The sequence below is a fragment of the Indicator indicator genome, chromosome 15, assembly GCF_027791375.1.
Source record: "Indicator indicator isolate 239-I01 chromosome 15, UM_Iind_1.1, whole genome shotgun sequence".
In the NCBI taxonomy this organism is placed as follows: domain Eukaryota; kingdom Metazoa; phylum Chordata; class Aves; order Piciformes; family Indicatoridae; genus Indicator; species Indicator indicator.
Window position 1 is genome coordinate 20241542 of NC_072024.1, and position 17938 is coordinate 20259479.

At 38.9% G+C, this 17938-nt stretch overlaps 1 protein-coding gene across 1 annotated transcript; it reads left to right on the top strand.

Annotated features, from left to right (window-relative positions):
• Nucleotides 1-1514: 1514 nt before the first annotated feature.
• NOL8 (nucleolar protein 8) lies at nt 1515-16919 on the top strand. Its single transcript, XM_054387392.1, has 15 exons — nt 1515-1653; nt 1826-1888; nt 2628-2706; nt 3021-3168; nt 4048-4116; nt 4441-6399; nt 6683-6799; nt 8311-8427; nt 8742-8826; nt 9711-9852; nt 11688-11771; nt 12517-12767; nt 15119-15245; nt 15680-15750; nt 16807-16919. The coding sequence occupies exons 1-15, from the start codon at nt 1515-1517 to the stop codon at nt 16917-16919; spliced, it is 3564 nt and encodes a 1187-aa protein (XP_054243367.1).
• Nucleotides 16920-17938: the final 1019 nt, after the last annotated feature.

Here is a 17938-nt window from a genome sequence, read left to right on the forward strand (position 1 = left end):
TTTGTGCACTGAGTGTAAATATTGCACATTTCTACATACCTGCCCGTATGCACCCTCAAGCTGTTGTTTTCACACTGCCAAAGGAGCTGGAAGAGCGCTCAGGAGCTGGCGGGGAAAAAAGCTCCTGAGGTTCCTCGTTTTGCTGATTAGCTTCAAGCCTTCACACCTGGCACGGGAACTGACGCCTGGAATCACGGACCCATCAGCCGAGCCGATGCTGCCCCAACCCGCCCCGAGGCACAAGCTGAGGCTCACAGGTGCCAGGGATTAGCCCTGGCGCCACCCTACACGCCCAGGCGAGTAGCCAGCAGTTCCCTCCGTCCGCAGAGTCCAAAGCGAGCAGCCCGCAGTCCAGTCCAGTCCAGCCCGCCCCGCCTGCTTGCTTGCTTGCCTGTCTGTCTGTCTGTCCGTCCGTCCGCTGAAACAGAAGTTTCCGCGCGCCCCGCACCTTCGAACCGCGCGCCCAAAGCCACCCGCCAGGCGCTACCACAAGCACGGTCCGAGCAGGGGCCGCCAGCTGCGCCTCCCTTCCCCCTGGAGAAAGAGCAGAGCGCCACCGTAGAGCAGAAGCCGTAACCCAAAATTGATAGAAAAAGTGCTATTTTGCTGGCTAGCTTCTTTTTTTTGTTTGTTTGTTTGTTTTTTGCCTATACCTTGCAGAACATCCCCTTACTTTCCTCCCTGGTTAGTTACACCCAAGCCGGCAACGGTCACAAGACGCAGCCATTGTGTTTTCATCATATTTGTCCGATTGGAAACAGGAACATGAAATTGACAGAGCTGTCGGCTCCCAACGGCGCCAGCCGGAGGAACTTTTTTTCCGACTAAGGGCTGGGAAGGAATGCGAGGCGGAAGGTTAATGATGTTGCGCCACAAGACGCGCACATGGCGGAGATGAGGGAGAGTTGCAGCGTCCCATCCCCGGAACTGTTCCAGGTCTGGCTGTGTGGTGCTCTGAGCAACCTGCTGTAGTTAAAGATGCCCCTTCTGAATGCAGAGAATTTAGACTGAATGAGGTTTAAAGCTCTCTTTAACCAAACTATTTTGTGGTTCAGGGGCGGCGGTTCTCGGGTCTTCTGCGGGCACCTCGACTTCTTCTGGGGGTTGGGTTGAGGTTGCGGCTGGGTTGAGGGCACCCCTCACTCGCTTAGGAAGTTCTTACAGAGGCGATATTGCCAAGGGCCGCTTACCCTTACTGTCATGTACTCAGTCATACGGTTCAAAGCTTTAAAAAGACCCCAACACCTAAACTCTGTTTGCTTATAGCAGTGCAGTGCAGTGACTGCTTATAGCAGTCCTGGCACAGGACTGGAGCACAGTGCCTTACCCGCTGCAAAACCGAGGCACGCTCTTCTCTGAAGGCTCTTTATGGAGGACTTCTGTTGGAACAGTTTGTTCGTAATCTGGTATAGGATTGTGTTGGTCCCTACAAGCCTACGTGTTAGTGAACTGTTACTGTCTTCTTGCAGAAAAGCAGGGCGTGCCTTATAGGTGTGACAGCTTGACGTTTCAACATGGAGACGGAACAACTTTCAAAACGTTTATATGTTGGAGGGCTTGGCCATACGGTCTCTAAGGCTGAACTGCAAGAAAGATTTGGGAAGTTTGGGCATGTTTTGGATGCAGAGATCATTACCAGAAAAGATGATCAGGGTAACAGTTTTGTATCATTCTCTAAAAGTGAACTGTTTTTCAGTTTGCAATGTGAAGTGAAAGGAAGTGTTTGTTTCAGAGACATGTTGTTTGAAGGAAATAGCTTAATTTTCAGTTTTAAAGGTAATGCTGAAATTGCATAGAAATTAACAAAATGTTTATCGTTGATCAGGGAACCCTATGAAAACTTTTGCCTACATCAGTGTCAACATTTCTGATGCAGATCTTAGAAGATGTAAGTACACCGATTTTAGTAATTTATTATTTTTCATTCAAGTTGCATCACTGATAATGAATTTAATGTCAAGTCAGGACATGAAAGTAGAGCCTGTTTTGTTCTGTTGTCGTGAGCATTTTGTGTTGTTTAAGCTGCAGTTCTATGGAAGTTGCTTTACTGGAGTTTTCAGTAAGTAGATGTAAGCAGATTGAAAAGATTCCTTGTGACTGAAATAAATGATTTATGAGTTGAACTTTTTAATGAAAATATATAGAAAGTATGCTTCAAATAGTTGGATTACTAAACTACTGGTAGGTTTATAAAACCATCTCTGTAACATGTAGCAGCAAACAGGTGAAGATACCTCTACCTGAAGAGAGGGATTGATGATGTGCCCTTTTATATAGGGAATGATGTAATTAAGAATGAGAAAGCTGAAGTACAGAAGTGAAATAGAGAAGAACCTATGACACTAGGGTAGAAACTTCAGAGTATGTTATCTGAACTTTCAGTTTTGTGTTTGAACTGAACCATACAGACCTGAATAACTTTTGATGTTAGAACTCGAATTCTGGATGTAGACCTTCTTTTTTCAAGATTTGGGTATTAGACCTTTCATATTCAAACTAAAATCAGGTGAGTAATGAGGTATGAGATAATGTTACAGAAACTTGAAATTGTTGTAGAGAGAGGTATAGTGAAGTCTAACATGTGGGTTTTTGTAATACAGAAAGTTTTCCATCTCTTTGTTTTACAGGCATGTCAGTTTTAAATAAAACTAAATGGAAGGGGGGGACACTGCAAATTGAGCTGGCCAAAGAAAGCTTTTTGCACAGGTACAAATCAGTTTTGAAAATATTGTATGTGTTGTTAAAGACACTTTTTCTGTTTATCTGAGGATGTTATGGCTGTGCTTTCATCTGCCACACTCTTACTCTTTCTACTGTTCACTGACATCAGTGGATTTTGATGCATGTTAGACACTGCAACATGTTTTGCATCGTTCTCCCCTAAAGGTGGCAGATATTTTAATTCCTTAAGCAGCAAATGGTTACTGTTCCTTGGGAGAGAGCCATTGCCAGCTATAATTCAGCACACAGGCATGAAAAAACATGATGTTTTTTCATATAAGATACACTTTTTGTTACAGGCTTGCTGTGGAGAGGGAAGAAGCAAAGCTGCAGAAGGAAAAGCCACAGAGAAATGACAAAATGTGTCTGCTAGAATCAATGAAAAAGGCTGGAGTTGCAGATTTTCACATGAAAGCAGTACCAGGTACAGAGGTGCCAGACCATAAGGTATGGTGGGGCAGATATATGGAGGATTAAAACAAAATAAAACAAAATGACAAACCCAGAACTGGGCACAAGCTTGTTACACCTTTATGTAAATAGGCTTTTATTAATGCGTCAGTCCAACTTAGGAAAAGTAGTCTGCAGAAATACCTTAGATGTAGAATGCTTTTGTTGTTCTTTGTACTGTCGTCTTTTTCATGTTAAATGAGTAAATGCTTTATTACTCACATTAGGAATATCTTTGTGCTACCCTTAAAAGCATGTAAAGAGAATGTGTCTAATTTTTATACAGCATGTTCATTTTTAACAGCTAGGTTGTCAGGAGCTCATCTCTGTGCTTCAGCACACTCAGGATCAGGGTCCACACATGCTTACAAAAGTAAGATTTATAGTGAAATCATTCAACGTGCAAATGTAGGCAACAAAAATTATACTTACTGCAGAGTTTTCAAAATTACTTGCTAAGCACAGAATGTTTTTGGAGGGTATTGAGGAGGATTTTCAATTTTTTTACTGACAAAGGGGAAAAGGCAAAATAGGAGCAATCTTGTCTGCATATTTACCACTCTTAATTTGTAAACCACAGCCTTATATTAAAATAGTAATTGAAAGGAAAGAAATTTGATTCTTCATTGTCGCTCTTTATTTGCCAGTTGTAGAAATTTTGGGGTTTTTTGGTTGGTTGGGTTTGTTGAGAAAGAGACTGACTAAGTTGCACAGTACCAATATATCTCACATAAGAGAATGAACAAAACCAAATTAGTCACAAAGAGCTCTTTATTAGTGTTTCTGTTATTGAACAATATATGTTGTGTTTTCTTTCAGGGTTACTTCCTTTTTGTTGTTGTTGGTTTAACACTGCTTGTTTTTCTTTTCTTTTAGAAATGGGTTGTTGGCAAATTTGGCAGAGTCTTGCCTATCCTTCACTTGAGGAGTCAACAGAAAAATAAAATATCCTTTTCCAGTTGGTTGGGCATAGGCACAATTCCTTTCTTTCTTTTGTCATGTGGGGTGACATTTGTGTAATGGTCTTAATATTGATGACTATGTCATACTTGATTTACTGAATCCCCTAAGTAAATCTTGCAGTAAGTTTGTGTGATTTCAGTAATTTTTTTAGACTGCAACTCGATTGCCTAAAGGCTTATGGTCATAATATTAAAAAGGGCTCTGGCTCTTTGTTGTCCTTTCACATAGAATTTGGCCTGTTCATAAAGACTGCAGTTTGCTTGCTGCAAGAATCATGTTTGTTTAATTCCCTTAACTTAAACTAACATTGTGAAATATGACCCATCAAAATACTGTCATAACCTGAGAAAGCTGGATCCAGACTTGACACATTTAGTTCCTGTATCTCAGCTTACTTGGCACTTGGAAGGGGGAGATGACAGCATAAGCAAGAAGAGGCGAGGAGAGTTCCCTCTGACTAAGAAGCCACTTAAAAAAATGAAGCAGCTGGGCAGTGAGGCTGTGAATGGAGCAGGGGTTCTCTCTTCTGGTTGCCAGTCACATTCAAAAAGCACAACTTCACCACATCTAGATCAAAGATCCAAACCCAGTGAGAAATCTAAATTGCCTCTCTCAAGTAGTCCTAATAGAAAAATATCAGGAAGAGGTTTATTATCAGGTAAAAGCAGTATTTCTGGAGTTGCAGCTCAAAATGATACAGGTGTTTCTGATAGTGACGTTGATTCTGAAGAAGAGATCAGAGCAATGGTAAAAAAAGAGAAAGAAATGCAGAAAGGTGAAAATGTTGGGGCTGAAGATGTTGAGACTGAAAGTGATCACTTAGAAATTGTTGGGGATAATTTTGAATTAAAATACAATAGTCACTGGTCCTTAAGTAATTCAGATGCCATGAAGAAAGCTATCAAAGGAGGTTCTAAAGAGACTGTGGAATGTGATAATGGTTATGATTCAGCAGATACAGATGAAATTATTGCTGAAATTAAAATTTCAGCTCAAAGTAGCAAGAAAACTGCAATTTTAGAAGATTCTAAGCAGGTGACAGTGGAAAATAAAGAAATGTTAACTAACAAAAAATGTGATTCACCAAATGACTCCTCACTGAAAACCTGCCGTTTAAAAGAATACTTTGAAAGAAATGGGAAAATGAAAAAGTCCAAAACTGGTGCCTTGCACAGTACAGCAGTTAAGAGCACAACAAAGGCAAGTAGTAGTGAAAGCTCCTCTTCAGAGCCTGAAGACTCCCCTGAGACTGGGGAGTCTGACATCAGCTCCAGTTATGAATCCATAATGCAAAACTGTTACCACTTAGACCTTACGTTAGATGACTTAAAAGCATTAGCTACTGAAAACTCAGGGACAGCAGCAGAAGAATCAGATAGTGCAGAGAGTCATAGTCAGCACAGTGTTGATGAAAATTCTACGAGTAATGTTGTAAATAACCCAAACGTCTCTAAAGCTTGCCCTGCAGTTAAAAAAAAAAGTATCTGTCCTGAAGATGTAGTTGCTGAGATATTAGCAGGGGAGGAGAACGTTGGTGAAGAAAGCTCCAAGGGACAAGAAAATTCAGGTTTGAAATACCAGCCCTTCAGGGGAATGGCGTCCCTTTGTGAGAAAGAGTTCAGTCAGGGCAGCACTGGTGTGAAGAAGAGGTCTGTAGATAGTTTAGGTATTGACACTTCCATTTCTTATGGTGGGGAGGAGTCATCCAAAAAACAGGCTGAGAACCACCCATTGAATTCACTTGAAATCAGCAGTAAAAAGAGACAAAATCTGCATTGTGAACAGCACAAGGCATCTCCTGATGCTGCCTCCTTAGCAGAGAAGAGAGATGAACCTGCTTTCAGGCTACATTTACAAGGAAAGAACAAAGATGTGAGTTCTTCACAAGGCTGCCAAAGTTCAGAGCCTGGAGATCCTGCTTCTAATACTGATCAGAGTGAAGATGAGAGCAGTGACACAGACAGTGATGCTGCATTGTCACAGAAACACCTTAAACAACAACTGGAAAGCCCAAAACTGCTCTCAACAAAACTGAAGCAGGATGTAAGCAACAAAAATCAAGAATGTAATACTACTAAATGTGAGGATGAGAAGAAAAGCCTTCTGCAAAGTAAGGAGCTTTGTCTTCATGCTAAAGCTTCAAAGGAACCTAGTACACAAAATAGACAGTTGCAGGACAACCTGAGGAGGCTGGCAGCTCTAGAAGAGAGGCGGAAAGAGAGAGAATTACAGAAGAAACTCATTCAAGGAGCTCTTTCAAATCTGGTAATTGCAATCAACTTGTGTCTGAATAGTATGCACTGAAAAGGGGAAATTAATAGATGGGGAATTCGATATTTAAGAATCATATTCTGGAATTTCTGATTACTTTACCAGTGTTCTTCTTAGTCTATGCAAAATGATGCCTGCCTAATTCGTGGAATGTCTCTAGAGTTAGAAGAGGAATAATAAATTCTTCTTTTCATATAATGGAAATGTCTTTTAGATGCTTACATATGACTGTAGCAAGTATTTGATATGTTTGACCTGACAGTTTTACTCTTACTAGGACAGACAGCCAGCAGGCAAGCACAAACACATCGTATTCAATTCAGATGGGGAGAGTGAAGCTGAAGTAGATGAGATGGCGAAGGTGGATGCAAATTTGGGAAAAAGGCGTGGAGATGTAAGTGTTATTAGGAAAAAATCCAGTATTCTGAAAGGTAATTCCATATCAGTATGACTGTGGCTTTTATTCTGAAGACAAACTGACCAAAAAAAAAAAAAAAAAGGGAAAAGGGCTTGAGTTAATGTGCATGATTCTTGGGTTATGCTAACAGGAACAGGTTTCAAATAACTTAACCATGCATCTGATAAAGCTGGAGAGCTTGGATAATTTGTGAAGAGATTCGTATAAAAGATATTCCAACCTTGATTAAAAGAAAAGGAATGCTGAAGTTTATAGGCCTCACACCGCTTTACTTGGGAAATTCCACTGCTTTTAGTCAAAGGAAGGGAAGGAGATTTGACTTGAGTACTATAGAAGAGCTCTGCTCTTCCCAACATTGGGTACCAAGAATTTGTGTTAATGTGGTGCCTTTTTTTAAAGTGATGCGGTATCTTCTCCATGATGACAAGTGACAGGACCAGAGGAAATGGTTCCTAGCTGTGCCGGGGGAGATTTAGACCAGATACTGGAAAATAATTATTCACAGAAAGGGTTCTCAAACATTGGAATGGTCTGCCCAGGACGGTGGTGGAGTCACCATCCCTGGGGGTGTTCCAGCAGCGTGTGGACCTGGCACTTAAGGACATGGTTTAGTGCTGACCCTTCAGTGCTGGGGTTGAGGGTTGGACTGGGTGACCTTTGAGGTCTCTTCCAAGCAGATACATTCTGTTATTCTGTGATCTTGTTTTTGAAGTGGTGTTAGTGGTACAAAGAATTTGTGTGGGAATTTCTCTTCACACCTTACCCAAGACCTTGTTTAGCAGACTGCTCAGGATTTTACCACCATACACCAAATTTTTGCTGGAATAGAAATACTTGTATCATCATATTTTTTTTAATCACACCTCTGCTAAGGCTTTAAACTGTTGAGTTTGATTTTGTTGTGTTTTTTTTCCTCATAAACATAGTAAGATTAGGACAATTCTCACTACTTAATAAAAAACCTTCTATTCTCACTTTTCTTCACATTTATCACTCTTTTTTTGTATACATATCTCTTGCCCTGTATTTAGAATCCATGCCGTGTATTATTTCTTTAAAAGAACCTCTAGGTCTATGGAAATTTGTTATGGAAGCCATGGACTGCTTACCTTCTGTGATCAGTGATATTTATCTGCTGACATAAACTATGTTCAAGAAAGTCATAATTAGACATTGGTATTTTAAAGTTGATTTTCCTTGACATAATCTGAAAGCTGCATGTTTATACGTAGCGCTCTCATATTGTAAAACATGAGTTAACGCTTTACATAGATACTGTGCCTGTGCTAAAATGCAATAGTCATAAATCTAAACCAGAATTGAACAATTGTTTTATGACATACAATATAAATTTTGAAGCACACAGATCAACAATCTATCTGGTTCTTCTAGAAATACACTTTCTCAGGTAAACTGGAAAGCACGTGAAGAAACTGAGCTATTTTCTCCAACTACTTTTCTGTATTTTTCTTTTTGTTTTACTAAAGGAATCTGCTCCGAAAACTTCATGCAAACTGTTTGAAAGCAGTGAGGATGAAGAAGAGGATACAGATGATGAGAGATTCAAAATTAAGCCTCATTTTGAAGGCAAAGCTGGTGAAAAAGTGAGTGAACCCTTTACTGTAATTTAGTTTTCTAACTCTCCCTTAAAGCCAGAACCAACAGAACATGTAGGTTTGCATCCTTGCTGAGTATGATTTTGACAGGCTTGCAATAGAATTATCTCAAGTAGAGGAAACAGTAGCCCTGGAAGTGTCTTGTGGAGTGGGAGGAGTTTTTCTGATGTTACCATACTAGAATGCAAAGAAATCTTTGGAAAAGCCATCAAGATCTAAAGTTTATTAGAATGTTGTCATAATTATTGAATGCTGATGACTTTCCTTTCCAGTGCTTAACAGAATCTATTTCACGTTTTTAGCTCTTGCAGTTGCAGTCTCGATTTGGCACAGACAAAAGGTTTCGCATGGATGCTCGATTCCTTGAAAGTGACAGTGAAGAGGAAGGTAAACCTGCTCAGGTTTCTAGTTAATGATAACAGTAGGCTGTATCATGGAGCCTTCATTTTGGATGCTTGAAACAGCTCATGGACTATTTCTTTGATTTCTTAAAGAAAAGAACCCAGCTCTGTTCTGGCTGTACATAGTGTGTGTGTATATATGTAGGTAGCTGTGTTTTCTTAAACCTTTATGTTGCAAGAGTATTGGTAATAGTGGAATTAGACCTACTTGACTGATAAATCCACATTTGAACAAATTTTTGTAATACAGGGTGATACCTGAATGTGCTTCTCCATGTTTTTCATAGCATAAGTGGTGATTTATTAAAATAAACTTTTTTACTATTATGTTCATTTCAGCTGTGTTGTCATCATGCAGTCCACAGGTGATTTGGCAATCTCAGAAAGAAAGAGTTTTTCTTTTCCTTCTGTTTTAAACAGACGAAGGCAGAAAAGCTGAAATGGCAAAAAAAATTGCTTCTTTTTTTTTTTTCCACCTATCAAAACTGAAATTGTTAGCCTAGTTTTCAAGATTCACAATTTGATTCAGAAACCTCATTTTTTGCCTAGTTCTGCTACCCCCTTAGTTGCTTTAACGTGTTCTTCCGCACAGCATCTGTCAGTGGCAGAGCAGTTGCACTGTTACGTGGTACAAGCAGGAAACAGGTTAAATAACTGATCTGATTTTCACATGAAACAGATGCCCATGATATTTCTAATAAAACATTTGCTGCAATGCAAGGGAAAAAGCCTCTTAAGTGGCTTGAAAATAAAGGAAGTGACATGTTGATCTGTGTGAGCTCTTCTAGTACTGTAGTAATGTTATATATTGAATGTTACTGGCTTACATCAGAGCAGGGGAAAACAATGTATTGATTTTCCTCTTAAAAGAGACAAACATCTCGAAGGCAGATGAGGAAGAAGACCTTGCTGCAGAGAAAAAGAAAAATCTGCAAATACTGGGAAGCCTCTTGAATATTGACCTGGAACGCTCCAAGCCAAATAAAAAAGCCACAAGCGTTAAGAAGTTCAGGTATGAATCATCCACTAGCAGAGCAGAGGAATTTTAGAAAATCATTTTGGCCAAAGTTTCACAACTAAAATTTTTGCCTAGCTGACTGAGAAAAGTATTTTCTTCTCCATTGTGTGTGTTTGAAGTTAGTTTAGCGTAGCGTCCCAGTAGATCATACAACTAGTAATTATCATTATTTTAGGGAAAGGACCATTAGATGCCTGCTTGAGTTTCTTCTGGTAGATTTTGAATGATCAGATGGTTGGGTATGAAAATTAATGTTTTACTAAGTTCTTGTTGATGTAAGATGTATTTCTGTTCTTTGTGGAGGCAAACTTAAGGTGGCTTAAACAAAGAACATGTGAGTTGGGCAGTGGGTCAGGAAATTAGATTCTAACTTCCATAGCAGTTAATAAAGGTTTGTGTTTTCTCTCACCTACAGGCAATGAGGAATTTGTTACATTTGCTGTTGGGCATGTCCTAGGCATCATTAGATGGTGGGATAGGTTTGGAAATGTACTTCTGGAAGTATAATAAGAATTGGGGCTGTTCAGCTTGGAGAAAAGAAGGCTCCAGGAAGACATTACAGTGGTGTTCAGTACCTGAAGGGGGCCTTTAAGAAAGTCAGGAAAGGGACCTTTTACAAGGACTCGTAGTGATAGCACAAGAGGGAATGAATTGAAGTTTGAGGAGGGCAGATTTATAATGGCTATTAGGAAAAAATTCTTTACAATGAGGATGGTGAGACTGGAATGGGTTGCCCAGGAAGGTCATGTATGCCCCCTCCCTGGAGGTGTTCAAGACCAAGTTGGACGAAGCCTTGAGTAACTTGGTCTAGTGGAGGGTTGGAACTAGATGACCTTTAAGGTCCTTTTCAACCTAAACCATTCTAAGAATCTGATTTAACTATGCACTTTAACAGAAGCTGGCCTGTGGATTGTAGTCATGAGGTCTTGGGTGACAGGTTGGACTTGATGATCCTTGAGGTCTTTTCCAACCTTATTGATTCTGTGATTCTGTGAATTGCCAAAAGTCAGGAGTGTTAAGTGTAATGCAGTAGTGTGCAATTAGTAGATTTTTTTGCTTACAGTCCCTATTGGAGTTGCATCAATTAACTGCTGGTTGCTAAGCAGCTTTGTGACCCCTGCACAATCTTATTTAATTCCATGATTTCTGTACAATTTTTAATGTATTTTCTAAAGACTAAGCAGAGGGAGAATAATCTGTACAGCCCCAGAGGTTGTCTTAGGGAGGTTAATGATATATAGCATGTAACCATGTCAAAGCAGTTAGTTCATGCCATAAGCATTAATTTAGGGAGAGGAGGGGAAATAAAGAGATTACCTTCTTGCATTGCCATCAGGCAGTGTGGGCTTTTGCTACACTAACATTGGGGCCTGCTTTATCTGAAAGTCCCTGAAATGCTTGCATTTTGAAAACTGGGCATTAATGTGGTTTGGTTTAGTTTTTCTTGGGTTTTGGTTATAGTTTGAATTTATGGTTGAACTTTGAATTTATGCAATGTTTGGTACCAGAAGAAATAGATATAGATAGATGTATTGATATGGATAGCAATATTGATACACTTCCCCAAAAGATAAGCAGGTGCAAGTATAAATATGCTCCTACTGCACAACACACAACCTGAGGTGTATGTTTTATATGAAATACTACGATTTGATTAAAGCCTCTTCTATTATATTTTCTGGACCCAGACTAGTACTTTAGAAGTGCCAGTTAGGTTTAGGATTGATTTGAAACCTTACTTGGTGAAGAAGTCAATGCAACTTTGAATCTGACTAAAGCTTTGGGGTAGTTTTTAGACTGTCTCATGGTTTTTCTTTCTTTTTTTACAGAGATATGAATGCTCTCCGCTATGATCCAACAAGAGAGGACCATGCAGTTTTTGAAAGGAAACCAATTGTTAAAGAAAAAGAGAGGTAATTTTACAACTTGGTAACTATATCTGTGATGTTTCTTCCTGTGGAAGGATGACAAGAGCAGAAGATGGAGTTTGAAACTATGCAGATAGCTCTGTTTTTCTTTTGTTCTCTCTGTTACTGCTAAAACCAAGATACAGTAAGAACTGTGACCACTTAAAAACATTTAACATCATCTTTCCTTTCTACTTCACCTACTTTCTGCATGTCATTTTCTGCCTTCCTGTCTCAGCTTCCAGCTATCCCTTTGCTTCAGGTTATGATCTTTTAATATTTACAAATCTGTGAGAAAAAAAAATACTGGCTTTTAACATTTCTTCTGCCAGACACTCTCCTAAAAATCTTAATCTATATGCTATCACATATTAAGTGAGAAGTCAGGATGTGGTCAATTATGAAGTAGACTTGTTGCTGCCTTTGGAGTCAAACCTCAGATGTTTCCTCACTGCCTACCCTCAAACAGTGAGTAGATGACAGGAGGTGAAAAGAAATTGGTCACAAGTCTAAACCAAAATGACAGTCATGCTGCACTAAAACAGTATTTCTGGCAGTAGGCAATATCCTATTGATGGAACCTGGAACAAAAGGAGAAAAAAAACCCTCACCCAAACCTTAAAACTGAACCACTTATTAGTGTGCTTAGATGAGCTTAGGAAGACATTAATAGCAAGGTTGACTCTTAGGGAACCTTTCTGTTAAAAGTATATATGTGCTGTGTTACTATCCTTTAACAATCTTGTTTCAGTAAAGCAAAAAGGAAGAAGAAAAGGGAAGAGAGTGAGAAACGGCCTGAAGTGTCTAAAGAAACATATTATGATATTGCTGTGGATTTAAAAGAGTTGTTGGGATCTTCAAAGAGCCAATCAACAAAAAACGAAGAAATACCCTGGGACAAAGAGGACTTGGGCCCTAATGTTGGGAGTAACGTAGCTCAGGAATCGAGTGGTTTCATGTTTTCCTTCTTTGGAGACACGGAGGAGTCGAGAAAAAAAGAAGGTAATAGCAGAACATCAATAATAGTACAGTAACTAATGAGTAGGTGATGTCTGGCACTGTGGAATTTATAGAAATTCAGAATCCAAGGGAATTTCAGAGGTAAAAGTCAGTAATTATGCAAATCACTCTGATCTCTTACACTTGCCATGGTTCTTGTAGTTCAATCACACTTAATTCATGTTTGCATCCCAGGAGTTTTGAAAGGGATGTTTTGAGAAAGAACTGTTATTGAATTGTTTTTTGAACAGTGATGGGAAAACTTGTCACCCACTCTATACCTCAAATAACTAGGGAAAAAGATGATATACCAGTCAAGTCAGCTTTCATATAAGCCAACAAGATTTTAAATAAAAAGTGTGTTAATTAAGGCACAAAAGCAAGTCTTGGAGCTGACCTGAACCTCCAAGAACATTCTATTACATGTTTCATTTTATTATTTTATCTTTAGAAAATTGAAACTGAATGACACATGACTATTGGCATGTTCTAACAAGATAAATGTTATGAAATCAAAATTAAAACAATCAGAAACCAGGCACTTAATAAGTGGTATTGTAGGAAATAAACTGAGTGAAATTAATACAAGTTAAAAAAAAAGTTTAAAAAAAACAAACCCAAAACCCTACAAACAAAAACAACATCCAAACAAAATAATAATAAAAAGCCCAAATCCTCACATTTCTGCTGACTTCAGAAAGTATTCAATGTCATCTGAATGCAGTAATACAGGTTTCAGAATACATAAGAGATCTCTAGAACAAAGTGGGAAATACCTGAGCAGAGATGTTCAGAGTTCACAAAGTTCTTGGCACTGAGAACCATGGGAGCAGTGTCTTACAGTGACCGTTATGAGTAATTATTGGTTTCTGTTGTGTGCGAATCCTATGTGGTGCCAACAGGGCCACTGTGGTAGCTGCTGTACTGACACCAGTGTAAGTCTGTCTCCATTGCATGCATCTCAGTTGCTTTGGTGACTTTTTTAGATTATTTATGTTGTCATTTGTGTTTAACCTGACTGAAGATCCTGTGTGCCATGTGGAACCTGTGAAGGGAGAACGTGTGGTTAGTCTCTTTTTCTGAGCACAAACTATGGGTGTTTGGAAACAATTTAAACTTGCAAATGCTCACGTTTTTCCAAAGGAGAGTTTTCTGATCTCTTGAACAAAATACTGTTTTATGTTCTAATTACTCTTGGATTTGGTAACTGTTTTATATTTCCAGAAGGAGGCAGTATAGGAGTAATCTCTATTCTGATCATCCAGACAAGTACTGTGCACTACACTAGAAGAAAAGGCCACCCTAGGTTCATAACCTCAGTCCTTTTGGCAAGGTGAAGTAGTAAGGGTTCAGGTTTATGTTTAAGTTACCATGTGTAAACAGAGGGCTTTTGGCAGCTGGTCCTGTGTGCTATAGGCAGGAATATATATGTGATAATAACACAGCTTAAACATACAGAAAGAATAAGCTGAGGCATTATGAGTTTCTTTGCAAAGGAACTAATTAAGATAGAGTGCAAGAAAGCTTTTATTCCAATTTCTGCAATCCACAGACACAGTTACAACTACTTAATAATGATTGTTAGGTTGGAGTGATTTATAGAATCTGCACTTTTTGGTTATGCTGTAATGATACTAGTTGAGAACTTTGAGGGTGGACTTGGAACACTGCAGAAAGCAAACTAAAGTTTTACCTGCCCAGAATGTGATAGCAAACCTGAGAGGAAAATCTCAGAATGACTTAGGTTGGAAGGGACCTTAGAGATCATCTACTTCAACCTCCTCACTGTGGGCAGGGATGCCTCTCAACTAGACTCAGCTGCTCAAGGCCTTATCCAGCCTGGCTGTGAACACCCACCAGGAAGGAGACATCCACAACCTCTGTGGACAACCTATTCTGGAATCTCACCACCCTCATTCTGAAGAACTTCTTCCTAAGATCCAAGTCAAAACCCGCTCTCCTTCAGCTTAAATCCATTCTTCCGTGTCCTATTGCTAGACACTCTTATGAAAAGTCCCTCTCCAACTTTTGTGTAGGATCCCTTCAGGTTTTGGAAGGCAGCTATCAAGTCCCCCAGACTCTAGGCTGAACAACCTCAGCTCCCTCAGCCTATCCTCATAGCAGAGGTGCTCCAGCCTTTAGATCATCTTTGTGGTCCTCTTCTGGACTTGCTCCAACAGCACTGTGACCTTGATGCAGTCTTTGAGATGAGGTCTTACAAGAGCAGAGTAAAGTTTCTGTCCTTAGATCTGTCTTTTCCAATTTAAGTATTTAATTTCAAAGTAGAAATTGTAATGGCAATTAGGAGAGTCAACTGAATTATTTGATTATTTTTAATTGCAATATTATTGCAGAGCCTTATGTAATTGAATCAATAAAACCTGTAAAAGTCACATGGCAAGAAGATCCACGTTTTCACGACAGCAGTTCTGAGGGTGATGATGAACCAGAGGCATCGGAGAGTGAAAATGACAACGAAATGCAAGTTACATTTGTATTTGTTGTCTGCTTAGTTGTAGTAGTTTGATGCTATGAGAGTATTAACAGCAGCACTTGGGTTATGGGAAACAACTGTCTTCGTTTGCACATCTCTAATTAATGGAAGTCTTCCTAGTAAACCATTCCTTGCTGCACAGAATGTAATAATGAAAAATCCCACTTGATCTGAAGTTGAATATAACAGCTGAATTTCTAGTTCAATGCATGAGAACTTAAGTGGGTAGTGGGTTTGTCCAAAATTCAAGTACACATGGAGTTTTCCTAAGAAAGGTTCATTGATAGAAGTGCGTGTTTGGTTACTGTGGAGTAATGCTTTTCAATGCATCCTATTTCTCTGAAGCATTACAGCTTTCACTTGTGTAAATGGAATTTGACAGTAACTGTTATGATGCTGTAATTCCTTTGCTTTTGTCTAGGTTTTTGTCTTTACCACGGACAGACACTAGTAGATTTTTCTTCTTCTCCAAAGGCGATGAACGACTAAAAGGTCACTCCTATTTTTTAAACTTAAACTGAAATTTAATGACAAAAATCCACTGTCTAGTTAATAGTGTTCTATAGTGAGAGAATAAAATTGCAGGTTTCCATCACTACTTGCGGTTTAAATTGTGATAGCACATCCCATGAGAAATGCCTGGTAAAATAAATGCTGAACAGCTGTTTTGCTTTCCTGGTTTTGGATAATTGCCTTTTATGTAGCTGGTCTTCTAGAGTTTACCAATAGGAAAAAACAAAACAAAATCACTTGATAAGTTATCTAGACATTTTGGATCCTTTCAGACATATATACGATCTTTACATTTTCTGTGTTTCTGGTGTCATTAAGAATGTTGACTATTCTTATCAGCCACATATGCCTACATGGTTCTTGGTCCTAAATAATGTGGGTTTTTTTTCTTGTGAATATAAAAAATGTCATAGTTCAATATAAACACAAAAACCAGCAACAAAAAATAAACAAAATATTAAAAAAGAACACCCCCAAACAAAAAAAACAACCAAACAAAAACAATCAAAAATTTAAACAGACAGACAAAACCACCAACAACCTACAGGCCACCAAAGCAATTGCTCTTGATGTTTCAAACAAAAAAATATCAAGATGGCCTTAAATGATGCCACTTTGTGAGACATGTTAGGTAACTACCTTTAAATGTATGTGTCAAGGTGGCTGTGTTCATAGAGTTACTGTACTGAAATCTTCTGATGTACAGTGCCTGGTAGAACTGAGCTCTGAAGCTTTTGCAGGCATGAACTTTCTTGTGAGACACGAGATAAAGGTGCTGAGGTTTTCAGGAAGCAGATGCTGCTTCACTGCAGTTTATTTTACAGCACACTGAGGAAAACTGCTGCTGCCTTTCACTTTTCATAGCGCACAAAGCTGTAGTGCATAAGATTTGAGTTTGAGCCAGTTATGTTGGGGGGCAAGAGTGAAATACTGAAGACAAGACCTGATTTTATTGCTGTGTTGCTCATAAGGTTTGTGAACAGCAGCATGTTTGGAAGTGTTTAATGACACGAATTTGTTCTTTGCTTTGTGCAGAGGGCCCCAGGTTATTTTGTAGGTCAGTAGACCTCAGCGAAGAGAGAGATGGTTGGGAAGAGAGACGTAGATTTTTGCTTGAGGTGAGTATTTTACCATCTGTTACTTGGTGACTGCAGCTAAAAGCTCAGCAGGAAGAGGGAACATGGCTGCTTATTTGCTTAATTTGCATTTAAGAATAATTCAGGACCTTTAGAAAGGCTTGAAATTTTATAATTGCCAAGGAGCTAAAATTTTGTAATGTGGGATTGTGTATAACATCATGTTGTGATGTCCAGGCAGGTAAATTAATGAATCTATGTATTGTACAGGACCAGTTACTTCATTGCATGTAAAAAATGTGTTTGAAATAAACAGATGAGTTTAGAAACTTCTCAAAAAACTGTGTTAAAATTTAAATATTTTCAGGAATGCCGGAAGAAGCATAAGGATGCAAGGAGGAAAGTGAGAACAAACCAATAAATCTTAATTACCTTACTGGTCAGAAATGTTTCATGATTTTTCTTTGAAGAAGTTGCAGAAAAATGTGACTTTGAAAATTCAGTATTTCAAAAATCTGATAGGAAAGAATATTGGAAAAGACTGCTAAACTTTGTTCTAAATAGGTACAGATTTATGGTGTCACAGTTTGTACCAAGGCTTTGGTTCTTTTGTTTATATAAATGTTACTTGCTTCTCTGCAAGATTTTGCAGAATTTGATAATGTAAAAAAGACAACACAGGGCTCTTTTGCTGCAATCTCTGGTCCCAGTGCTGCACTGGGTTGAGAAAGAGTAAGTAGCTGTGTGTTTGTAAGACTATATAACCTGTATCCTGTCAGTCATAATGAGATTCCTTCACAAACTCTTGGGATGCATTATTTCCTGTGTAAAAGTGGACCAGAGGTTTATGAGAATACATACAGAATGGGAAGAATGTATGAAAGGGATAGATTGGTATTTCTTCACAGGGATGATTTTTCTACATTTTAATTGAATATGTAAGTTAGTGAATATTAAAGCCAAATATTGCTGATGGTGTATGCTTGTTGAAGGAATGTTATTTTTACATTTACCATCTTATTCTTGTATCCATTTAGCCTGTATACTGCAGAGGGCTTCTTCCCTCAGCAGCCAAATGCAAGCCCCATCCC